This window comes from Abramis brama, assembly GCF_963993115.1.
Source record: "Abramis brama genome assembly, chromosome: 11".
NCBI classification, from domain to species: domain Eukaryota; kingdom Metazoa; phylum Chordata; class Actinopteri; order Cypriniformes; family Leuciscidae; genus Abramis; species Abramis brama.
Window position 1 is genome coordinate 7319590 of NC_139973.1, and position 27851 is coordinate 7347440.

Genomic DNA, 27851 nt, shown 5'->3' on the forward strand with positions numbered 1-27851 from the left:
TTCTAATTTTGCAGCGCACGATAAGTAATTGTCCTTTTACAACAGCAATGGCTTTTAAGAGTCTTGGAGGTGTAGCCTAATACAAGCATCCACTATATATGTACTGCGTTATGAGAAACAGATAATGATCTCATTACCGCTATTTATAATTGCCATATCTAATATTTCCTTGAGCACACACTTGAGTATGATATCAGATTTGAGGAACAGTACAATTTCTCTGCGGCACGCTGCACCAGAGAAGATTTATTAGCCTGTTGCTAAGTGGAGGTTCCCTTGGGCAGTCTGCAGACTAAAGGTTGGTATTCTACAGTATACATACTAGATCTTGCACACACATGGATTATTAGGAAGTACAGCGCTCTCGGGTTACTGAAAATGGAAATAACTTTTAATAAGTGCCCTTGAAAAGGCAAAACATTATTGGCAGTTACCGAATTTCCTGTAGAAACAACTTAACTTTTTAAACTGATATCTAGAGATAGCAAGGAGCACTACAGTGCTGTGTTGATTCTTTTGTTTATTGACCACATTAAAATTGTGGCTGCTCTGTGTTTTATAAAAAGGAACAGACGGCAACATAATCCAGTGTGAAACACAAAGTATGCACCTGGTTGTGGGCTCATTTGTGAGATTTTGCAATGCCTTGAGTACTTGCCAATATGTGGATGTTGTTTTGACAGTCTTCCCATCCAATAAACGTCAAATAAAGCGAAAGTGTTTACATTGAAGGTATTTTTGCTTTAAAGGCTTACAAAAGTCTGCTCCAACCATTTCCCCCTTTCCTAAAAGAATTTAATGATTGCTCATTCACTGGCTATAATGTGGTTTTGGTTACCAATCGAGTTACGTGCTACGGCCAATTGCAGGAGGCATTTTGGGTAGACACATGCAGATATTTCAGAATGCCATAAACATATTCTTTACAGCACCAATTAGAGGGCTGCAATTTCAAAACCTCAATAGTATTTTGAAAACTTTGTCTAGTATAATATTATTCAGATTGTCCTCAGAAGTGGCCGGTTATGGTGTGAGACTAGAAAAATTTAGATTTGGTAGCAATAAAAAGTTAAACTTCAAGGACTAGAGTGTACCTTTAGAAAAAAAGTCTTTTTTTCTAGTTAAAATATCACACAAATCCTCAAAGCAAAATAAGTTTACTCGAAAATCAACAAGATATTGATATTGAATCAGTCAAGATATTGATAATAGTTTTTTAAGAATGTATCTTTAACACAAGTATTTTCAAAAATAAATACACTACACTTGTTTTAAAAAAATGTAAATTGTCACACACACACACACACACACACACACACACACACTCATGTCTGGTTTACTATCTTTGTGGGGACTCTCCATAGACTTAATGGTTTTTATACTGTACAAACGGTATATTCTATCTCCTTACACTAACCCTACCCCTAAACCTACCCATCACAGGAGACATTCTGCATTTTTACATTTCCAAAAAAACTCATTCTGTATGATTTATAAGCTTGTTTACCCATGGGGACCTCTATTTAGGTCCCCACTGTGACACGAGTCCCCATGAGTCTGTGTGCATTCAGGTTGAAGTCCCCACCGGGATAGAAAAACAGGTACACACACACACACACACACACACACACACACACACACACACACACACACACACACACACACACACACACACACACACAAACACAAAGTACTGTATGATTCCATATCTACATGGTGCTTCATATATAGTTCAAAGAATACTATGGTGATACCCTCACAGCAGCCTATTTGAGCTAAAATGAAAAAGAAAAGCATTACCATGATTTTTTTCACTGCTCAACTCATGCTATATTAACATGCTCCGTTTCTTAACTGTAGTAGTCAGATCAATCAATTTTTCTTTGTTTAAAAACACAAGCGTTAAAGGTGGTGTAAATTCTACCTCTTTAACGCTAGATGTGAATTTCAATCAAGTTTTAACATTTCAATAATTCTGAATTTTCTAATTAAATACACCAAACTGTTTCTAGCACTCCAGATCTGATATAACTGAAAATTACCCCAAAAAGAGCAAAAAATCTATAATTGCTGTTATCCACTATCGGTTCCAAGCCTATTGCTGATAGAAACTCTCAGTGCTTATTATATCTCCATTACGTCCTCAGACAGCCATGCAGTGTCAATTAACTTTAACTAATGAATTAAATTAACTTCTGTGGTAGGGCTGACACTCCCCGCAAATCGCAGCAATGATCGCAGATCATGCTGACAGCTTCATATGGGTCAACAGTCACCTAACAAGCTTGGCTTTTCCTTAAAAAATCACAGGGAGTTATTATCAACCAGTGTTGGGGAAGTTGCTTGGAGCGGTAGCTTCCTAAGCTATAACTACTCAGAATTTACTAAAACTATAGTCAAGCTAAACCCTGAGACATTTTTTTGTGGATGTACGTGGAACAAAATATAACATTTTGTCATACAAGGTGCCGTGTTTTTATTAATTTTTTTATTTTTATTAAAGTGCTGTATTTTTTAAAAAGCCATGCCACTATTACTATAAACAATAAAATAACCAAGCTATTGACACAATACTGAGAAATAGATGAGTTAGCAGAATTGCTACTTTTAGTTAGTTACTCCCCAACACTGTTAACAACACCGTTCAAGACGAACACTTTTGAATCTAGGCTGCGTTCCATCTCTCACGTGTTTGGCAATGTTTCCCTTAGCTGTGAGCGTGGGAGAGTGGAACATGTGCTTCAAGCCTCACTGTGGTCTCTCTCACGAACTTCTTTTCCCAAAGGAAGGATTCCCCAGTTCACTCTTTAATATCAAAGCACATTTGCCAACACTGAAAAAGCATTTCATAGTCACTTCAGAAGCCCTGTTGTAATTCTTTGAAGTGCCTGTGCACTAGAGGAGAAGTGTGGAGCCAGCGTATAGTGTACTAATAGGGGAGGAGGTGGAAAGAGTGAAAGAGATAAAAAAAAAAAATAGATAGAATGAGAACAGGTCAGTTAGAACTTACAAAGGCATAAAAGAGAATTTCCAAGCTTTTTCTGTCACCTTGTAAATAAGTGACGTGAACGAAACGGTGCAAAAAAAGATTTGCAGCGATCAAGGCTTGAAAATAACTGTTTAAACTGCATCAATGTTTAAAGAAATGCACAGTATTCTCAAATATGCAAGACCGTAACTACATTGATGATCATTTAAAAATATAAAGTACTGTACATCAAGAGCAATATAAAGGAAGTTTTTAATGCTATGCTTGACTCTGACAAAATAAAAAACACATACACATGAAGTGGAAGAGTGTGCTGGAGGAGGTGAAAACAAGTCAAGCAGTGAATCAAGATGGTGCATGATAACGATATTGTGTAGGCATTAAAAATATGGCAAGATCAATTTGCCGTATTTGGCACTCACCATTAAAAGTTTAAAATTTCAGAGTTTAAAAGACTCAGCAGCTCAAATATACACACATGCATACTGAAAAAAAAAGCCTGTTGTAATATTCCAGTATGCAAATTTTAACCCAATTAGGCAATGATTAAGGGAGTAATGATAACAGTGTCTGTCAAAGTTGTGGGAGATAACTCGTCCCCTCATCGAGGACAGTGTCATACAAATTAAATCTCATTTCTTAAATTAAATCATGACCTCGAGGTTGCCAAAGTAACAATCCGAGAACTTTGAATATCCTGCGGTGACCGTTGGGGAAAAGATTAAAGGGTTTGCTTTATGTCAGTATGCAGTGTGTGCAGAACAATTTTCATCAACCAAACTCATTTCCTTTATCAGAGTTTGTCATTTCAGATGGGGCGAAAAAAAAACCAAAACATCACATTACATAGATAATTCTCCCTCTCTCTGGATAGGAGCTCTTCATTGGAATGCAGCTCCTTCATTCAGAATGTTGAAAAGAGACATGTGGGAGCCAAAGCATATTTCTCTCGACCTTGGGAGCCCATAGCAACATTTTAAATTCAAACTATAGAGAGAGAGGGGGTGCATGTGAGAAAAAGTAAGTGAGTTTTCAGTAAGAAAGCGGTTTTCAATGAGATGCTGTAAAGGAAATTTTAAGGAAAAGAACATGCAATGCCCATACTGACACAGATTCTCTGGTGCTAACTCTTCCTATCTTTTTTTTCCAGAAAGGCGCTCACGGGTTGGTGAAGATTTTTGTTGGCAGCACAAGACCCCCAACCTCCTCCATCAGGAGACTAGGCATTTGAAAACCTAGAGGGAGCAAGGGACCAAAGACGTACGGTGAACCTTTAATCTCATCAAAGGAACCTAGAGGAAGTTCCTTGACAGGAGATAAAGCGGATTGACTCAGAACTACTGCCTAAAGAACCTGATGAGCATTCCATTCAATTACAAATGCATCGCAACGTGACATAACTATGAACTTTAAAAGATTGTGCCCTGTGAAAGGGTGCCTCCATTGACCCATTAATTCAGTTGTGACACATCTCAGATCCAAAAATAGACACGCTTGGGTTGAAACAGGCTTGGTGCGATGTCTTCCGCCATGGGCAAAATGGTTGGATGGACCAACCGTCACTGTCAGGCATCAACATTGGTTCTTCTCTACCTCTTCCTGACTGTTTTGGCTGCAAAGCCCAAAGGTCCAGGCCACACACATCTAAACTCTATCCGGATTGATGGGGACATTGCATTGGGCGGCCTGTTTCCAGTTCATGCTCGGGGTCATGAGGGTAAACCCTGCGGTGAGCTAAAAAAGGAAAAGGGAATCCATCGTCTGGAAGCAATGCTCTTTGCTTTGGACCGCATCAACAATGACCACGAACTGCTCCCAAACATCACGCTGGGGGCCCGCATTCTGGACACATGCTCACGGGACACTCACGCTCTGGAGCAGTCTCTTACTTTTGTCCAGGCGCTCATCGAAAAGGACGGCACGGATGTGAAGTGCCAAGGTGGTGGATCGCCCATCATTACCAAGCCAGAAAGGGTGGTGGGTGTCATTGGAGCGTCGTCCAGTTCCGTGTCTATAATGGTGGCTAATATCCTCCGACTATTTAAGGTAAATGCATTATCATACAGTAATGTTTGGGGTTTATTTTTGCTGTGGATTTGGATTGAACTTGATCATGGTGGAACTCAATTTCCATGCTGGTTCAGGCTGGTTTTGCGCTGACCTAAAGTGTCAGCGAAATTACTTATGAAAGGACTAATAGTTTCAAACGCTTTAGTATCCTTATCTGCTATTGTATTATAGATATAAAGTAATACAATTATAAAATGTGTGAATTAAATTAAGACAAATTATTTGATAAATTAATCAAATTATTAACTATAAATTATGATTATAAATGATACAACAATAATTAATTATTGGATAATAAATGTTTTTACTTTTTTATTTAGTTTGTTATAATTATTGGTTAAAGTTTGGTCTGTTGCAGTAGCCATTTCAGTCAGAATATAATGGGCTAAAGTTGATGAAAAAGGCCTGTTGACTAAATTTAATTGGTATTTTGGAGGTCTTGCTGGAAGTGAAGAAGCCTGGTTTGGACACAACTGGACCAGCTTTGAAAAATAAAACATGCTGGAGACTGATCTTTTCACAGGTTTGAAATGAATACTTTGATGTGTGAGATTGGATTTTGTCACTGTTGCGTCTGTATCCTTCCTTTCCTGCTATTTGGCATTCTCCTTTGGTAAGCAGAGTGGCATTATCCCAGTGAATGTATAATTGATAAGAAAGCAATCTGAGGGTTCTTACATTCACTTAGCCATGACCAAACAAAGTCAGAAGCATTCCTAAACTCATTCTGCATGTGCAAATTGCAAGACTCCTGTGTGATAATGTACACATGGCTCATTTCCAAACAAATGTTAACTTAATATTTAATACATTAAACTGATGAACAGATGATAAACAGTTGAGAGAGATTTCCGACTGCACCTCCAGTCTTCAAGATTTGATTCTTTTCACATTGTTATGGAGGTGGGTAATTCTTCATTGTGATGAAATTTAACTGCTCACTTTCACTTTCACACTTTGATGATCACCTTGGGGGTGGGTTCTTCACTCTTCACACAGGCTTCTTCACTATAATCTGAATATGCAAATTAAAATAGTTTTGCACCCACGAACATATGCAGTTAACATACATATATGGGATACGGATAATGTGGATTATGGGTTTAACATAATGTATTGTGTCTTGTCTTTTATATGTAATGCATGAATTGTTAATTGAATTTGTGAATTGTGAACATCAACCTGACAATAAGAGTTTTTTATGCTCTAGGCTAACCACTGAAGAAGCTCTTTAGGAACCTCTGCGTGTTAATGTACTCTTCAACGTAAGAGATCAAATACCTCTCCTTTTTGCAGGGGACTATGGTTATGTTATGTTAGAATGTTAGAAAAAATTTGTTTGAATTTGGAGATCAGATTTGCATCTGTTCACAGCAGAGGAATATGAATAATGCAGGACTCCATGTTTAGCTCATTGCACTGACCTGGCATCAGCGAGGCCGATTCTCATTCATTCCTCAGCCAGGGCCGCCCAGAGACAGATGCCCAACGTTTAATGGATATTTACCCTCTGAAATGCAGACTACACGGTGCCATTCATCAGCCAGAGAGTTGTGATCAAAGACAGATCGCAGGCGGAGGAAACTAAGCAGCAGTGCGTGGAGATGACAGGCCTCGAGCACGAGTGCTGATATAAGCGCATTTAAAGCTCACAGCTAAAACACTGGTGTTATTGAGAAAAAGAGGCAGCAGGTGCAGCAACAGGGCAACTGGGGAGTCCTCACTGCGGGTTGAGCTTGTACGCTCATAAATTCACTGAGTGTTTTTGTGCAAACCCTCTTATTAGGATCTTCAGATCAACTGTTTTACAAGAGTTTCTCTTTCAAAAGTACAAACTGCATCTATCTTAGCCTTGCCCACCTCATTTGCAGTTAATGAAGATGTACCTCACTCATAAACCACACGGTCCTGCACTCTACGCATAAATGCCTTGGTTTTTCCCAGTCATTCGCAATTTCCTCATCTACAACATGTGTCCGTTCCTTCCAGAATCTTCAGAGCTATTTTACCGGAAAGCCTGAAAAAGGTTTCAGTCGGAGCTGATGGAATCTTTTCATAATCCACTTAGATAATGGCTTCAGCTTTTTCATGCTGACCATCAAAGTACAATGTGTTAAAAAATAAATGGTAAGAGGGATGTTTTTATTTGACTGAAAATTTTTGGATTAGTCTGAGAGTCCTCACTGACAAAAAAGGTATCATGGCAGTATTACCATGGTATTTTGATCATGTACTGTAGTAATATCACGGTCCTCTTTGAAGTACCAGAGTGTGTAATCACTCAGTACTGTGGTACATACAAAGTCCCTTTGAGGCAAGTCAGTTCTCTCGGCAGGCATGTTAGGTAATGCTACTGTCTACTTGAATGGTAAAAGCTGCCTGTCAAATTACACTTATAAATCAGCCATAAAAAACTATGAATTCATATAATTGTTTTCCTTAGCTAAGCTTGCACTAAAAACTGTATTTTTACATAAATTTACATAAATATACACTTTGACAAGTGAGATTGTGATTGAATAAAGTATATGTAAGTATATGTAGATATTTAAACGTTATATTGCTTTTATACAACAGTTCAAAAAACTACTATGTAAACTACACTAAACTTGACTATTTTTGATTCAATGACTCGCTCAGTAAATAAATGTCACTTGCTGTGTCTAATTTTGAAGGCTGTGCTCTCCGAAGGTCACATTTGTTGGCTATATATGTAACGGAGGCCAGCTAGTGAGAACTGTGCAGGTAAACCTCACTCCCCTGATCTCCAGAGGCGTACTAGCGACTGACGCTAGCGGCTGTGGTCTTTAGTGTCCTTGTTAGCAGCCCAGGCTCATTATTAAAACGTACCTGTGGCAACATTTTTGCCAAACTCAAAATACGTTGCGTTGTGCACGTTTCGCAACAGTTTCAAAGTGAAATGCCCAGTGAGCGGTGGTAAAAGCGTGTTTAGTTTTTTCCGAATCAGATGAACGTGAATATGGCAACGTTTAATTAGGTTGGAGTTTGCACGTTTCACTGCAGATCTGATTTGAAATGTCCGGTGAGTGGCGCCAAAAGCTTGATGCTCCATTTTAAAATAACGTACACCTACACTAAAGCCTAAACCTACCCGATAGTGTTAACAAAAGCAAATGTGACATAAAAACACAATCATAACCACAGTGTTTTAGCTTGTTTTTAAACTCTTGTCTTCGAGCTCTTTTATCGTGACTCCTCTTTCATGGAATTCGTACCCGAGCTCTCCGTACTTGCTCTCCGCAAGTACAATTATGTAACTGAAACTGAACATATGGAGCTGGTTAATGATGCAAACTCCAAAATATATTAGTTTATAAAAAGTTTATAAAAATTTGCACTATGGTAAAAAGTGTTTTGAGGTCATAACATAAGGTGCCGTGTGAAAATAGTCTTTATTAATCCATAATCTTCACCTGTAATCACAATTGTGTGTGAAAACGATTAAAAGTGCTTGCTGTTTTACTGACTCTAGAGTTCATTTCTGTTGGAAACTGCAGTGATATGTACGTATTGGTATGTATTTTGCGTTTTGCAAAAATGTTGCCACAGGTAAGTTTTTCCAATGAGCCTGTGTTGCTTGTTAGCGTGCCCACCTCCCATGCCTTAGACGCCAGTTCTAGTCCCGCTCGGGCGAGTAGGACTGGAGGGGTTACGCATCAAAGCTAGCTTAAATTCTTAATGCAAATTCATTAAATAAAGCAATGACAGTAATAACGCCTCATGATGAATAACAATCCAGGGGTTTTCTTGGTTCTTGGTTCAAAAATGGTCTTTGTTGATGGCAGATGAACACGACCATTCACACACAGTACAAAAGTACCCTAACCCTATTCATGTGATCTGTGAGCCCAGTACTAACAATAAATCCAAATTAAATGCAAAGAAACAATTATGCTTAGAAATACAAAGAATATTAACTTACCCTATTTATTCATTAAATAATTTGTTTTTGTTCTGTCCATTGCTATGATCATAACGGTCAATCGTATTCAATCATGCATTTAAATACGGTTGTCAATCCAGAAACTTTGGGATGTGAAGTTAGCAGCGTTAAAAATATACAAATATATACAGAAAGACGATGTGAAAGTCACTGAAAAAAATCTAACTTTTAACCAGCACCCTTGGAATGCGATAAAATATTTAAAATGCATATAAAATGTGATAAGTAATTGAAAAGATGTTACTTAATTTTCATGATTCTTACTAAATGCACAGTAAATACATTTTCAGCTATACTTTTTCAACCAGACATTGAATATAGTACCCATAAAAATGTTGTCTCAGCTAATAGCAAAGGAATAGATCATTCTTGCACGACAATGTCCTTACTGTATACATATCAAAGCACCATGGAACAGACACTGCCTCAGTACCTTTTTATTTAAGTGCAATAAGAGTCTGTATGCATGACAGAGTAAAAATACAAAAAAACCCTGTAAATATCTGCACTATCTCTATGCTTACCCAAGGCAATGAAAAAAAATTGTGCATCAGCAAAAAGCATTTTTTGCTCCAGACAGTCTCCCTGAATTTGAACATGTCTCAGACCAGATGCAGGTATTGGCCTTTTGCTTGCATTTCGCTAGTTTTCAATTATAGAATCCGAAGCACTGAGGAACAGGAAAAATGCATACTTGCATACGCAAATGCACACACATATACACACAACCGTCGCCCACCGCCTCAAACATGCACACACGCAAACACCGGGGAGAAAGAAAACTGCATACTCTTGCAAGAACACCCTGCTCAAGATGGAAGGTCTGCCACCTGCATGCAGTTTAGGGGGTTAACAAAAAGCACTTTCCCTAGCATAGATTTGGCAGTTCTGAGCTTCATGATTAATATTTCACATCAGCATTACATAACAGCAGCTAGAAGCAGCAAATTACCCTTCCCCAACATCTATGTATTGAAAAATCCAACAGCACATTCAGAGTAGAGGCTAGAGTCTGAAAGAAAAAGCACTAACTGTTGTTTGGAGTTTTTGTGAAATTTGCCAGTATCATTTATCTAACAAGAGAGTTGCTCAGTCAAACTCACAGCTGTCATAAACTCTACAGCCACATCCTCTTGTTATCTCTTATTGCTGAAGTAAAATGGAAGCTTGTTTTGGATTAATCACTGAATTTTCAGTGCCAAAACGCTTGAAATGAAACTATCTGAAGCATTTTAGATGTTTACCACCACTGATAATGTACTAGCTATTACAGAGTCTCTTACTTTCATGGCTATAAAGCAAAACTGCCCCACTATCTTGATATAATGCAAACAGTCTGTTAAAAATTTATGTTGTGGCAGACCATCAGAATTGCTATTATGGGTCATAGAACAGCCCTGGGTTCACAGCAATGCTGGAAACAACACCAGTCTATTTTATTTGAGCAATATTGTTGTCTAAAAAGACTTTTAATATGTTTGGTCCACATTTATGTACATCATTAACTCAAAACATTGCATTTTTTACATTGTATTGTCATTTATCCCTACTGTTTTTTAAGTGTTAAAGTCAACATGAAAGCAAAACTGTTCCCTATGTACATTCAAAATACACATTCCTATTCTTGCATGATTCATGGGTGCATATTATTCCAAAGAAAAAATCTCAAAATGTATAATGGCTTTTGCTGTCATATTTTTTAGTCCCTCCCCTCCAATGATGCCCCAAACCACTTTTAGTGATCCAATCAATGCTCAACAGATAAAATCATGTCCCCCACCCAACATTAGTTTTTTTCTTGTTGAATACCCCCTTTAACTCATAAATGCGTCGAAATGGGTTGCAAATGGCGTTTCGTGTTGACATTAACAGAAGATGTTTACTTTCAATCCAAAAAAGGTCAATGGTTTCAAAGCATTTTCAGGGTGCTAATTAGCCTCAATTAATTACAATAATCACTGCCTGCTTGCATTGAGTTTTGTATTCACGTACATCACTGATCAATGTTGTTGTGCTTTGAATGCAGGCTGTGAATGTGTATGCCACATGGTTTGTAGCTAAGCCTGCAATTTAGCTATTAAATTGGAGAGCGATGTAATTGTCTGGAGAGTTTTTACACCTCCATTTTAAACCCCAATTCCTGCCCAGACACTTTGAGGAGGACAGACGATTCATGATATAAACTCTCTCAATGGTTGTTTTGTCTGTCTGGATGTTTGATTGTTTTAGCTGCAGTGAGCAATAAAGAGTTTCAGAGAGTCAGGTAAGGGTTGCTGTAACAATTGTTAACACTCACTCTTGTTTTCACTCAAATGTCATGACATATTGCTCTCTTTTCCTCCATATTATCATTTCTTTGTCCTCTTCTGTCTTACTACCCAGGATTCTGACCTGACTGCACTCACCAAATAACTTCAAAAATCACTGCTGATGGCTATATTTGAAGGGATGTTGGAAGAGAAAGCAAAAAGAGCAGTTTTCAAAGAGAAAGTGAGAAAAGCAATTAGGACTTTCAGCACGGTTCACCTATTTGTTTTAAACTGTTTCAGTGAGGAAAACTTTCAACATTTAAACCCTAAAGGGGAAGCGTGTAATTTCTTTGGCGACAGGATGGAAACACTTTTTTTTTTTTTTTTTAGGAGAAATCAACCTATGAATGGTGTCAAAGTGTCTTGTTATATATTTGGCTGGGATGATAAAAGAAAGTATTTTTAACAAAAAAATAAATAAATGACACTTCATCTTTAAGTACACAATTCTATTTTTTTTTTTTTTTTTTGAAGGCACTGCACTGCTCTGCATTTATGGAAATTAATTCCTTTTAACTCAAATCTAATGTGAAGCGACAGTCTATTGCTTATCAATCACTCAGTGGTGTTTGATTTTCTAGCACATTTCATGAGAGAGCAGATGCAAGCACACACAATGTTGACATTTAAAATGAATCATTGAATTTACCCAGACAATGGCAATTGCTAGGCCTATAGACCAGGAAAATTGCAATTGATCCACATTGTTATCTGAGGCATTGAACCTTTTCATAAAATCTCTGGTTTATAGTGAGTTTTTTCTTAACATTGTAGGTCTAAGGGACTGATATTAGTTAGTTTTATTTTTCTCTATATCTTTTTAATTATTTGTTTAGAGCACAGTAAATGTAACTATTTACACGCCAATGTGTGATATATGAACTTTCATGTATTAGAAGATTCAAATGCTTTAAATAGCCTCAATTTACTTTAATTTGCTTTCTTTTCAGCACAGGTTATGGCAAATAAATAGTCTCTCTTCCTGTGTGACTGATGGGGCTTTTACCCACCAGCAGGAAAAATACTACACTGGGTCTCTTTGATTTCTGAAGCAAACTTGCCATCATTTGAGTAGCTTGCTTAGAGGTTCAATTTGACATCGCCTTCCATCTCAAAGAGGGTTACATCGTAATAGCTCTCCGTCTAAGAGCGCCTCCATTTTTCAATTACACCTACCCAGCGTGTGATCATGTTTCTACCACCTCACAAACTAATACTCTATTGCAAGAGACTGGAGTGACAAATTTAACATAATTTCCTATTCAGAGGTTCCCACTGGTTTCTCATCTGGTTTTTGCATTAATGTGTGAGGTATTAGAAATGTTTGCGTTAACCCAACTCTGTCCACCGTAGGAGACACTGGTACCATATTGAATGATTGTACCACGAATCAATCAACCGATTTTAAGAACCGATTCAATCAGTTCACCAAAAAGAGCAAATATTTTGTGAAGCTGACATCATTAATTCAAAGTCACTGATAAGATTTAAGGATTATTTTAATGCTGCTTTATTTGTCATTTTTGGTGCTTAACAGCTTTGGTGTTAAATGGATCACACACGTGCAAAGATTCTTCAAAAGCTAGTTTCACTTAAGAATAAAAGTCATATGGGTTTGGAAAAGAGGGTAAGTAAATAATGATGTTTAATTTAACGCTAAACTAGTTTTAATAATTGTTCTAATTCTATGAGAATGGGGAAGTCCTCACCACAGATATGATAAAATGGATACAGAGGAAAGATATAGTTGGATTCATATTGAGAACTTTTAAAAAAAAGTCAGAATTCAACTTCTCTGAAGAGCTCTTGAGTTTTAAGCAGCATATAAAACCGCTTTTATAATAAACAGAACGTTATCGCCCATTGGTGTTAGTTCTCGTTCTTGGTGTGAAAGGGTCTTTCGACTGTCTCCTGCTTGTAGACAACTAGTAATCTGGCACAAGTCTCCTTCAGAGTTTCTAGTTAAACTGTTCTGTTCACACAACACTTTTACATAGGATACTATTCGGGTAGCTAATATTCTTTTCTATTCTCCCCATCGCTGCAAATATCCAGCAATATCACCTTTAAACAGTGACAGCGACTAAAATAAATATAGAAGATGGCGACGTACCGGAAAATCGCATCTGATGCGATAGTAGTCGATGAAGGCGCGTGTTCACCCGTCAGAACTTAATGAACCAACGGCAGCTTTCCTGAGGGAGACCGAATTGCGTGAGTTTGCGCCCCGCGCATGTAGGCCACAAAACTGAGGGGATCGCGTCTATGAAGACAGACTTGTTCGGAAACTTCAGGTGAGACAGCTAATTTCGGCGTCTCTGAAAGTTACCCGAATCATATATGAAAGCAGTCTATGCCTGTTGCATTGTTCATGGGTGTTCAAGGTTGTGAAATTTTTACGAGAACGCGGTTGTCAGTCTCACAAACACCCGACCGACCTGGGTATGAAAATACGCATTACGCGCTCAAATACAATTCTGATGACCTTATTTTATTCTACAGTATGTAAACCTAATGGTACAAACTGTGCTCGTATTTGCCAATACAGCATGTCAGCAAACATATTTTAATGTGAATTTTGTCTGAAACCAAATTATCTGACGCCATGTCACTTTTATAGCTCTATACTCTTGCTATATTGAGCCACTGTTGTCACACTTTTATTTTCATAACAGAATATAAAAGAGCAGCTTCAGAGCAATAAGCTTTTTTCTTTTTTTTTTTTCTTCGTATTCTGTAATATTTTGATGTATAGCCTAGAGACCAGCCTGTAATATCAGTCAACTTGTAGAATTCATGAGATATGAAATGCATGAGGTAGAATCATCATGTAGGGTACATTTTCGCAGTGCTGTGACATTGCAGCAGGTTGCTGCTTTGCTTGACGGTTTTGCACCCTGTCCAGTCTTTTCCCAAGTCTCCAGTGCATCCTTGTAAAAGTGAATTAGTGCAAATCTGCCTGGAGTGATATAGCTAATTCAATGACTGAATCATGTCTTCTTAAAACAAAACAGACTGATCTGCCCCTAGTCCCTGTCATGTTGAATGAGCGCAGAAAGTGCTCATGTTGTTTGGTAGAGAGCACATCAAGTGTGATTGCGTGTAATGGCAGTCGGCTACTTCTTTTCTTCTGAATGTTGTATGCTCTGTTTTTTTTTTTCCTTTGCTCTTTTCTTGCATGGTTTGTTTACCTGTTGCATAAATAATGCACATATATTTTTTGTTTATGCTGTTTTCTATACTAGCAAATACTGTCTCGGCATGCAATGTTTAGCACTTATTGCAACTTGCCCTAACTTCTTGTTGGGAATAACATACAGTGTATCAAAACTGAATTAATGCCTGAATGTGTGGTTCTGTCTGTTTGCTAGTGTCTGGAACTAAACTTGGGAAAACACATTGGAGTGCCCTTCCCTTCAGGGATTTCTCCAGTATATTTGTCTCACCGGTGAAGCTGCTCGAAGATTGACTTTGACTTCCATTCCACCTCGCTTGTCAAGGTGGTCAATTCCCTCAAAGCATACCAGCCCTCCCCCATCCTATTACTTTGGGCTTTTTCCTTCACTGTGCGGCACAAACAATATCATATAGGCTAGAGGCTTACGATCCTGTCAATATCTCATATCAAATCATTTCCTTCATCTTGGATATACCTACATCCATATCATAATTCAGTACAATCACAGAACATATGATGTACATTTTTTTATGTACATATGATTAGAATATGATTGGAGCTGCATATTTGCTTCATATTTGGATATAACCACATCACCAGTGCCAGTTTGAATTGGTGTACTATTGTACATAACGTAATGTAACATTGATTTAACACTACAAAATATTTAAAGTGGGATACAAAAGTCTTCAACCACTAGAGAAAATGCTTCTATTTTGTATTTTTCTAATTTAAACATTAGTGCATTTTTTTTGTTTCTAAAATAAGTTTCTTATGCTCACCAAGGCTGCATTTATTTGAGCAAAAATACTGTAAAACTGTAATATCTTTTGAAACATAAATACAAAGATCTGTCATGAAATCTAGATGGTGCAAACTAATAGGTCCTTAGTAGGTGAATAGGTGACACAAAATAAAACGTGGCGCTTTTCTAAGCGGGTAAAAAGGATAACTGTAATGTATGGCGGAATAGCACTTGGGAGCACTTCGACTTGGCACAGTAATATCATCACTCCTGAAAAATCCTCTCCCCCTCTCCCTCTCACTTCTGTCATTAGAACCAACGTGACTTTTTACTGTGCCGAGTCGAAGTGCTCCCGAGTGCTATTCCGCCATACATTATAGTTATCCTTTTTTATTTTGTGTCACCATACTTGGTCGTGTAACTACTCGTGTAACTGTATTTAAATAGGGAAAACATGGAGGTGTTTGGTCGCTTCTAACTTCATCTCTGTTTGGATCCTAATGAATGAACTGGGCTAAGCTAAGTGCTATCAAAGTGTCGCCGCGCGCCAGAGCGATTGAGTGCACGCACTGAGACGAGAGAGGTATGTATCAACTCGTCTTAGTTAAGGGAATAACATAGTTTAATATGAAAAAATGGTGGAGTGTTCCTTTAACCTTTAAATACTTGGTTATAGGGGTGTGAACCGACACTGGTCTCACGGTTCGGTTCGATTACGATTATCATGTCATCGATTCAGTTCAATTCGATATCACGATGCATTGTGATCCTCAATTTGAAATTTTTCTTCAAAAGTGATGTGTGCGCGCGTGTGTGTGCGTGTGCTCGCCTGTTCGGGAAGTCGCAGTGACAGAAACAGTGACATTCCAGTTTAAGTTTCAAGGGAGTAAAGCTTGTTTATGCCATTAAGAAAAGGAAAATCTGTGAAATAAATTTTGTTTTAAAGAAATGTTCATTTAAAAGCAGCGCTCATTAATCAGTGTATTATGTTTAAGTTACCGTTAAAGATGCGCGCATCAACCGTCACCAGATCCGCTGTTGAAGGTGACGATCATCCATTTATAATCACGCGTAAGAATAATTATTCTTACACAGAATAATTGTAATTTGACCATTGGGTGCGGATATTAGGCTAAATCAGAGAAAATGATTGGGGCGGGTGGATGATTATTTTTGGCTGCGGATTCGGGTGACGTTGGAGTTCATCTGCTTACTCTAAAGCAGTCAGACTCTGCCAGGCGTTAACAGCTCGGGGTGAAAACGGCTAACGTGGTTTATCAAGTTAGTGGTATTACCTCCTGCATATTCTATTTGTGCGTGACATGAGCGCACACAGTGCGTGTCTTCTCCACATCGTGCTTACCATGTTGTTCATAAAAGCCGAAATGTGCCCAGATGTAGGCTTTTAAAATAGTTGGAGCATTTTTAATTTTCTCGCAATCACGTCTCACCTCCCTCTGCCATTGAATGCTACCGCGACAAAGCACATACGCGACAAATGACGTCAGAAAAGCGTCAGTACATTATAATCGGTTATGGTCTATTACTGAACCGATACCGAATCGTCCTTGTCTGCATTGCGATGCATCGTAGAAACGATTAATTTCGACACCCCTACTTGGTTAGCAGTTGTCTTAGCATTGAAGCACGCTTTCAGAAACCCTTACCTTTCCCAGCTCCACCTGTGTAGATCTGCTACGAGCAGGGCCGGTGGAAGCGCATGGGCAAACTAGGCAATTGCCGCACCATGACGAGCACGATCATTGAATAATCGATGGATGGCTTTGCAAAGAGGAGGGATTTTGAGCAGTGGTAATGGGTAATCACGGCTATGTTTACATGTACAACTTTTACTTCAATCGGACTGAATTCAGTCCGATTGATGACTCTGAATGCAGCGTTTACATGAACGCTAAACATGATGTGATCGAGTTGATGTGGGCATTTATATGTTTATATGTTTTAAACAGCAGACTTAATATTTATCCATTTCTGATCATAATTTGGAGACATTGAACTGTTGTGCCATGCTGGTTATATTTATCACGCAGTGAAAATGCCCCTCCCTGCACTCAGTCGTCTGTGGATGAGAATCCAAAAGAACAACAACTGGTTGGACTTTGTTCTGCTCCACTTCACAGACGCTGAGTGACACTTTATTCAATGGGAAGAACAGCTCGTTCCGCACGTCATTACGCTATTTCTATGTCATTGCACATGCGCATTCCTTTCAGTTTTGGTTTTCAATCAGATTAAGCGTTTACATGTCCTCTCGATCGGATTAGAAAAGGAATAAACCACCCATTTCAATCCGATCGAAATTTAATTCGGATCGAGCTCAATTGGATCATTAAGGTGTTTACATGAAGGTTTTTCAGTCCGATTGAGCCTTCAATCCGATTGCTAATGGATTATTTGGTTGCATGTAAACGTAGCCTATGTAAGCAGCATTAAAAGCAGCAGACCTTGGCAGGTCTATTCCGCCAAGACCAGACATATCAACATTGTCATACCTATTACCATGCAAAACACTCGTCATGATAAAAATGTCTTTACTGTGACTTTTGATCAATGTAATGCACCCTTGCGGAATAAAAGCATTAATTTTTTTTTATTTTAGATTTTTTTTTAGTGTATATTGTGCTTTGTACTTGTTTATTGCTATTTTTAAAATAAATATTTTATTTATCACAAATCAACCATGACAAGATCAAAGAGAGTTAATATCAGTGCAAGATGTGAACAAAACCTTTTAAGACAAATGAAAGAGAGAGAAAATCTTTTGCTGAAAATATAATGAGCGTGTGATGCATTCCCCCAGTTGCTGAGAATTACTGGCATCACTGCTTACAAAGAGACTTGACTTTAAGCGATTCATTTAAATTTCATTTGAAGTAATTAACCTTTAAATCATGCAGCTCACCAGCCCTTTGCATTCTCTGTTGCAAAGAGTATCTGGCATTTTGTTATATTGTTGTCGTAATTTAATTTGTTCATTTTCAGGTCTATATAAAAATGGCAGATTTTCAATGTGCTGTTGAGGCTGAGGAGGACCCGTTGTATATTCTCATTGAGCCAGAAGAGAGGGGGCCCATCCATAAACCTTTTGTCTTGGACCCCTGCACACATAACACTGTGAACATTCTGCTAGAACAGAAACCTCAGACTTCACATTCAAATTACGATACATTTTAGTCTTGACAGGGCAGCAAATCATCTACCATGACAAGATCAAAGAGAGTTAATATCAGTGCAAGATGTGAACAAAACCTTTTAAGACTGAGAAAATGAAAGAAAGAGAAAATCTTTAACCGAAAATATAATGAGCGTGTGATGCATTCCCCCAGTTGCTGAGAAGTACAGGCATCACTGCTTACAAAGAGACTTGACTTTAAGCGATTCATTTAAAAATTTCATTTGAAGTAACAAACCTTTAAATTGTGAAGCTCACCAGTCCTTTCCATTCTCTGTTGCAAAGAGTATCTGGCATTTGGTAAAAAAAAAGAAAAAGAAAAATCAATTCATTATTTCTCAAGTGAGTCTTCCTCTTTGTTGTTGGACGAGTGGACAAGTTATTCTTTTGATGCAAATGCTCAGGCTGCAGGTGATGCAGAGTTCGAGGTTAGTGAACAACCCCAGAAAATGCCAAAGCCATAGATCACCACAAAGTATGAAAGGTTTATCAGCAGGCCTTGCTTGTTGATATATATGTGCATAATTCCTGACAATGCAATTTGATTGCAAGCATACTGTAGCTCTCGCTTAGTTTGCTTGTTCATTTGTTAGTTAGTTTTTGCACGTCAGCACTCATTTTGAAAACAAGTCAACCTTTATCAGCGCAGCCATTTTTCTGAGCTGATTGGTATTGTTTGCTCACAGGATTGTCTTGGTTCACTAACAGCAGCACGCACTGCAGAGGATAGACGACAGCGTGCATTATTTGCGTGGTGGGTAGATCCAATTTTCCCTTGACAACTCCCCATGATTGAGCTGATAGACTACGGCGCCCGATGAATTCGTCTTTGCTGAAAGAGTCTCGGCAAATGTTTTACATGCTCCTCATTAAAGTCTTAGCTTTCTTCTTGAGAGCGAACCTGAGAAGTAAAGCTTAGAACTGGGGAGCCATATCTGTATTGATTTAACACCTCATTGGGGGAATGATGGCTGAATCAAGATTAACGCTTCTGTTCAATATCTGCGTGGTGTGCCCATTCCTCTTCAACCCCATTAGTTGAGGGGTGATAGCCAAGCTGGCCAACAAATCTGTTTACACTGTCAAGCGCACTCAATGGCAAATGCACCAGCAGGAATGGGCCGCCTTATGAAAGCTTTTCATTTTCTCACTGCAGCGACGTTGATGGATAACCGTGCTGGGGTGTTTCTTTTTCACTATATTCTATTGTGTGTGTATGTGTGTGTATATAGCCATGCATATTTGTGTAACTGCCCATTGGTTAATGGTCTGCTATAGTGATGGGGCCAAATGGAGTTGTGCCAGAAAGCACTGGCAGAGGAGGGTATATAGGGATGTCAGAAGTACCTGTACTATAGTAAAACATGTAAAGATGGCAGTTTTTCCACAATGTTGTTAAATATTCAATGACTGACTGACAAGCTGCTGCTTTAAAATGCTTATATATAGTGTGTGTGTGTGTTTGCATGCATGCATGCACAGTAAAGTAGCTGTGTGCATGAACGGTCAAATACCCTACTTGAGACCACTTGGCGGTGTATTAATGTAATGATAGTTGGTTTGTCTTAATTGGACATAAACAGGGGGGACAGGAAATCAGATTTGGGTAAATAGGCCTTGCCCTTGCGGTCCAATCATTAATCAGTTTATTTCTTTGTTTTATATTTTTTAAAACAAGATTTTGTTTTAAGGATAGCAAGAAAAAGCTATTAAGAATTATTTAATGCTGTTTATTTTACTTACCCAATTATATTTTTCCCCTTTTTTAAAGTATAAAACAAAATTTTGTGAGGCATATGCAGGTTAAGAAAAATAAACCGGATTCAAGATATGTTCTATGAAAATAGGATTTATTTTTGACACTAAATCCTTATCTTGTTTTACTGGAAATCAAGATAAAGCCCTTAAAAAGAAAAGTTTATATTGATATTTACGTTATAAATAAAGAAAATTGATATTGAATATTGTGACATTTTGGTGGTATTAGTATTAATGACTGAAATTATGCTATTGTGACAACCCTAGAAGTGATATTCTGTTGAAACATGGATGATTTAAATGTCCTAACATAACATGTTTTTTAGTTCTGTTATTCACAATATTGTGCCACTTGTTTAGCCGTGTTCTCTCAAAACCTTCATTCTCTTCTTTCTTTTGAATCTGGCCTCATCTGAACTTAAACTTCTTCAAAGTCTTTTCTTTTGATGTTGTTGGAGGTCAGCAAATGTGGTATTGGGATTATTATAGACTTTCTCCACCGCCTTTGTTTCTGTCAACTAGAGCCTCTCTTTGCCTCACACTCTCCCTCTATCCAATCTCTTTGGAGACAAATGACCAAGGTTGAGGGTTTATCTCTGTATTTCTTGCAGCATCGATCTATCTTTTTGTGCATGCTGCTAAATTAAGATTGTGTTACCACACTGGGTATCCGCAACCATACTGTTTATCATAAAAACGGAATTTACGGAAAAAAATTGATGAATAAATAAAAAGCAGTTCAGTACACTTGAAATCAAATCGCAATATAGACTAGTGTGTGTGAGTATTAAACCGCAAAAAGACTTAAATACGAATCCTGCATGTTCTGTGTGAATGACTGGTGCAGACGACGCACAGTTTCATTTACCTCACACACACACTGAAGCACGTGTGATGCTCGCACAGTGCCTATATGAGGACACGAATGCATGAACTTCATCTCCAAACATTAGATCCGATTTGACTATTGTCATGTCATAAACACAAAGGTCTTCACGGCAACCCGTCAAAATAAAAGTTAGGTTTAACTTGACAGAAATATATTTCTGTTGTACAGTAGAATTTAGATATGTCTCAATGTAATAATAATATTAACACTAATACAAATAAATTATCATCAAAACTTTATTTTTTTAAGGAATAATCAAAAAATTTCTTCCATGTTTTAATTTGAACAGTAAAGCTCATTGTTTTTGTTGTTTGACGAAAAGTTTGTTTAATTTCATATGATTAAATGAATGTTTTATGTCTTCATTTGATTAACAGAAAAAAACACAACACCGAATTTGTGTGAAAAAAAAAAAAAATTCATAGATTTTTTTTTTTAAATGTTGTATAAGTTTAATAATTGTATAAGTTTCATGATTTCAATTAATTAGACATGCTTTTTGATTACTAAAAATGTTACACCTCGTATCCGTAACACGCCCGCTCCACAACACTAGTAGTTTCGGGGGTCTACCACCCCCCCTGAAAAAAATCCTAGAGCAAGCCATTTTACATTACTGAGGTGTTCATTTCTGAAAAAATAAAATAAAATAACACATGCACATCACACAACCATTACACCAAATAAATAAAGAATAAAGCAGAAAGAAAAGCTCCCAAAATTTGGTATTTGTGCACTCAGGAGAAAATCTAACATCAACCATGCAGTCAGACCGTGAGAGAGGAAACAACTGTGTGTTATTGCTTTTATGTAGAGTGCCTCTTAAAGGTGCTTCCTGAGCCGGAAGAGTTCATTTACTAGATAGATCTTGACAATGGACTCTTTTGTTTTTGAGCATTAGCGTGCCCTACTACAAAGCAGTAAAGCCCTAATAACATCCAATAGCCATCTCAGTGCCAGACACTTACCCAACTGAGAGCCAGATCAGTGGAGCTTTCAAACTGGACACACTGTCCAGAGGACTTACTGGGTCACCGAAATGAGAAATGTAACAATGGGAGCTATTTTCTTGCTTTCTGAGTAGATGGATGACCCAGCAATGTCATTTATCCACAAGAACATTTATGTGTTAGTGGCAAACCCAGCAAACAAAAATATGTTCCAAGAATGTTTTGGATAATGTTCCTATTAAGTCTGAAAACATTATTTCAGATCTTTCAAAGCATCCATTTTTTTTTTATGTTTTAAAAACTTTGTGAATGTGAATGTGAATGTTAGAGAAAACATTAAGTGAATGTTCAATTTTATCATTTTGCAAACATTATGGGAACAATTACGTTTAAATTACGTTCTCTGAAACAAGTAGTTAATGTTTAAAAAATAAAGTCCAACTAAAATGTTTTAGAAAAACGTTCCATGAACAATATATAAATAGTGTTTTAAATGTGCTAACATTTTAATTATGTTATTAAATATAACTTTCTGTTAATGTTAATGGAAGAACGTTTGTTTATAACTTACTGACCCCAATTTGTATCCAATTAATGCATCCTTGCTGAATAAAAGTATCAATTTCTTTTTTTTAAAGTTACTGACCCCAAACCTTTGAATGGTAGAGTATGTATGTATGTATGTGTACAGTATGTATATTGTAGTGTGTGTGTGTGTGTGTGTATGTATGTGCATGTCTTTGTATAGGACAAGCAGTTTGGAAAATGGATGTGTGTAATGTATACTGCTCCCTATACTGGGAAATGCAGTTACTATTAAATAGGCCACAGCCTCCGTGTAATATGCTGTTTCATGCGATAATGTGCAGAGTGTGTTATTTAAGTGGGTTAGAAAGGGAACAGATAGTAGATGCCAAACAGACCACTCCATCTCAGATGTGGTGCACATGATGGAGTCCTAACGTTCCAGCTTGTCAAGAGTTCTGGGAACATGATTTTTTTTTCTGTAAAGTACAGTGCAGTGAACACGATGCACCTCATAAGCACCCTAAAATACATTAAGCATGTGCAATGTTCACAATGTTATTAGAGTTTTAGAACCTCAAGTCCTTTTCAAAAACCCATTGTTGCTGCGTCACCGGTCTGCGCACCTCATGTAGACAAGGGTGAATCGAATTAGACATCAGTTGGAAATTGTTTACTCTAGCTACTTTGCTGTCCATCATTCACCCAGATGGCAAAGTCAAAAGCTACTGTAATGGACGAGACATAGTTTTAGAAGAATTTATCTCATTTCAGAATGCAATATTCTTGTTTGTAGGACACAAACTCTGTGAAACATCTTTAGGATGTCGTTGTACAGTCAGTTTAATCTATGGATCAACCTACTTGAAATAGGATGCAGTTATGTTGTGCCATTAAAGCTGCATGCGTGCCAATACCTGCTGCAGGCTTCTGACATCTCATAGACTCCGTTCTACACTTTAGCTATTGAGGCTAAAGGTTATTGAGACTATTGATGTTTATTGACTGAGATTTTATGTAGTTCCTAATGAAACTCTAAGCTGCCAGTCACAAGCTTCATTCCTTCCAATGATTATTCCAATGTAGATATCTCGCCTTAACTGGTCCAACTGGAGGAACTTCTTGTTTTCACATTCCAAATATACATTATATAAACATTTGCTTTTATCATTATTCAGCATTTTATTTCTAAAGCATGTGATTCTAAACCTATATGTTGTATCGTTATGTTGTTCTACAGAAAGACAACACGGGAATATCATGAGCAATGTCTACATCATGGCCATACATCACATCAGTCTTTTACGGCCACAAATCATAAGAATGAAATGCCGTCATAATGCCCGTGGCCGTAATCACACATTATTATATTGGTGCAGTCTTCGTAGCAGAGTCTGAGGATGCAAAACAGAGAGATATTGATTCCAGCTGGCCTCAGTCATGTCTGATTTAATACTTTGCTGTTAGGCATATGGTCCATTGAACTATATAATAGCAGCATTGCAGGTGGGCAGCGAGGGTAAATTATGAGTGTGGTTTCTCATTGCTTCAAAACTTGGAATAAGGAAGAAGGCAGTGGCATTATTTGAGACATGCTTTATGTACGGCCCAAATCAGCTGAATAAATAAGGCTAAATAAAACTGGGGGCTCCGCATTGAAAGTGTAATATAATTTAGACAAGGAAATAAACAATGTAACAATGTTTTAGGATTTAGGGTGGGGTGGGCAGTGAAAATAAAATAAAATGAATAAGCTATATTTAAGATTCTGTATTTTTAAGTCACTATATTCTTTCCTAATTTTATCTGAATCATGCTGGATATCATGGATCATCTGGTTTTATTATCCTGTTAATTCTTATTTAATATTTAATTAAAATGATTATATTATATTTTATGTATTCCAGTCCATTATTGCATTATTGAATGTACTATAGTTGTGTTAGTTAGTCACCTTCATATTAATCTACTGAATCCTAAATTTCATACAGTAGGTCCAAGATTATGTGGCTTAGTAGTCACATGTTAACCAAGCTTGGTGTCTGTATTAAAGTATCAGCTTTCATGAGCTATAAAGTGTGGTTAAATAGACAGTTGCTACATTATTGCATTTCACTGCTCTAATGCAGTAGATACCTTAATCTAAGACTGCACAATGAGTTTCCTTGGATTTATGAGTCTGTATTAATGGAATACAATGGAATGCAGAATAGAGTAGTCTCTCCAGGCTGTTGCTTTTTTGTGTTGTTTTAATTATTCATATTCCCTCTGATATATGTTAACATAAAAAGGTTGGTTAAATCATGGACGTGAAACAAACAAATAGATTAATCCCAGGGCTTTTACAGTAAGAAAAGACAGTTACAACAAAAGTGTGATATTGCAATTTTTGTTGTTGTTTCCACATTAGACCATACTCCATCATGAGTCATGCTTAAGCTGTTTAAATAGCTTCACCCTGTTTGTAAATGAAACACTTTAGTATTAGTCCATTAGCAGCATGCAACAAGTTAATTATTTTTCATGTTTTTCAGTCTTTTTACCTTTGGTTTACCACACCACTGTTTGCATTTGAGTGGTTAAGATGACACATACACATTTTGATGAGTTTACACAATGAGTTTTGTCTGAACTGTTTTTTTTTCTCTCTTGCTGATGTTCAGCATTTTCTATATGCATCATTGAACCTAGGGCACCTTCATTCTGAGACAAGGTGGACGTTAGACATGCATTTAGGGTAAATGAGACATTGAAATGCATGGATCGATTGCACTTGGAGACGGTTTCCGAGCTGCTCACTCTTTAGGCCAATGGCTCAGAAGGATGAGGTTGCTGTGCACAAGACATAGCCTTAATGGATCTGAGAGTGTGTGGAGAACTGAATTCAGATTTAACCGTAAAAGAGGACTACATAGCCTAGAAACAGATGTTGAGGTGCAGATAACATTGTTTTCCTAAAATTCTCACTTGTATGATATTCTTAACATTTCTCCCGCTCTTTGAAATAAAGCAGCATTTCAACACTAAATCAATATGTTCCACACCAAACACAGCTTTTTTTTATTTTAAGATTTTTTTTTTTTATCACACCTTCAACGCTCATAAAATCAGCTTAGGTGCTTTAAGGTGGGCTAAGCCATCTGTGAGCCAGGGTGAAATTTAATCACAAGAAATACAACATTTTTAGCCTTGTGCTTTGACCAAACCAATTGCCGTGATATGGTTGTATGATTAGCTCATACTAATTTTTCAGAATAACAGTACTATTAATATAAGGGTCATTCATACTATGTAGTACATGTCTCCATAATACATGTATTAAAGGGATAGTTCAATAGTTCATTCTTTATTCATTTATTCTTGTATCTTTCCAAACCAGTCTATATTTCTTTCTTCTTTGAAACACAATACAAATATTTTGAAAAATCTGAATGTTTTATAATGGAAGTGGATGCTTTTTTATTTTGACCCCAGTGTTCTTTACAATCCTCTTTTGTGTTCCACAGAAGAAAGTTAGTTGTTTTTGGTTGAACTATCACTTTAATATATTGAATATATTTTAAAGATAATATCATTTGAATAGTAATAAATTAATTAATCATAATAAATATGATTAAATAGTATTCATTAAAAGTCTCAGTTTTCTGTGGTTTGATTTTTGACAAACTTTGATTTTAAAATAAATAACAGGCAGTTTATTAAATATATTCCATATTTTCTTCATTAGTCAGTGATATTGCAGAAAGCGGGGAAAAATCCCTTTACATAGCAAAAGCCACTTTCTCACTGTCATCATCTCAATTACATCATCACTTTGGAGAGAAAATAAAACATAAACATCAGTATGTAATAGCAATGGATTTGATCAAATATGTAATGTTTTGTGGGTTTGTGTCACTCTACAAAACTCCATCCTTATTGTCCTTATTGGTAAAATCAATAATATCAGAATTCAGAACAGATTTACACCCTTATTTGAGCTAACTATCAATTGCATCTGAGAACCTCAGATCTTTTCCATCCTGCTAAGTTCAATCTTGTTAATTTTCTTGCTGTTTTATTAATAATCAAGTAAAAAGTGCCTAAATTGACCAAAGCATATTTCAAAAAGTCGTACTTCCTTAAAGTGCAACAAATGCATTAGAAAGGGGTCACTTGCGCTTCAGCCTGGTTGGTGCTCACGGAACAGGACACAAAAATCAAAAGAGAAGACCCAAGGTCCGGCCAGAGGACCAAGGAACAGGACCGGAGCACACAACGTTCCAAATGAATTTTTTATTGGTACAAAACGACTAATGTTTCGACGCCCATGCGTCTTCTTCAGAGTCAAACAAATGCATATTCATTTTACATCTTGCATTTAAACGGATAGTTCACCCAAAAATGAAAATTCTGTCATTAATTACTCATCCTCACGTCGTTCTAAACCCGTAAGACATTCGTTCATTGTCAAACACAAATGACAATCTTTTTGATGAAATCTGAGAGCTTTCTGTACCAGAAACTACCACTTTGATGCTTCAAAAAGTACATAAAGAGATCGTAAAACTAATCCATATTAATTAAGCGGTTTAGTCCAAATTTTCTGAAGAGACTCGATTGCTTTAAATGATGAACAGATTGAATTTAGGTTTTTATTCACCTATAAACATTCATCAACTCACACATCAGTTGTGGTAAACGGAAGCTCAAGCATGTTTGCTTGACGTGCGAGAACCAATGAGGCTGATTCTCGTGTTACGCCAGCACGTTTGAGCTTCAGCAAGAACCAATGAGGGTTTTTTCCCGCGCGTCAAGCAGGTTCGGTTGAGCTTCTTGTTTATGTTTGCTGATTAATGTATTAATGTGGATAATAGCCTAAATTCAATATGTTCATCATATAAAGCGATCAAGTCTTCAGAAAATTGGATCAGTTAATTTATGATCTGTCAATGGAGGGACAGAAAGCTCTCAGATTTCATCAAAAAGATCTTCATTTGTGTCCCGAAGATGAGCAAAAGACTTACGGGTTTGGAACGACATGAGGGTGGGTAATTAATGACAGAATTGACATTTTTGGGTGAACTATCCCTTTAAGGAATGACCCTTATATATAACATATATTTTGTACTATACAGATATGGTGAAATATTGTTTGACTTTATGGTCATAACAGCAGTTCTCAGTATGGCCGGTGTCCACAGAGGGTTAGCGCTGTCAGCACTGATAAACAAAAACTGCATCATAAAGTAAAGCACAGTATCTTATGGGAAATCTGTGCAAATGCACACTGTACACAACG

At 37.2% G+C, this 27851-nt stretch overlaps 1 protein-coding gene across 2 annotated transcripts in view; it reads left to right on the forward strand.

The window, feature by feature from the left end:
* The window catches only part of grm4 (glutamate receptor, metabotropic 4), a 166011-nt gene that overhangs the window by 45243 nt on the left and 92917 nt on the right, over positions 1-27851 (forward strand). For both annotated transcript variants that reach the window (XM_084127723.1, XM_084127724.1), the window contains exon 2: positions 4140-5035. In XM_084127723.1, the coding sequence (XP_083983849.1) occupies positions 4508-5035 (528 nt within the window). In that variant the 5' untranslated portion in view covers positions 4140-4507. The remainder of the gene's footprint in view (positions 1-4139; positions 5036-27851) is intronic.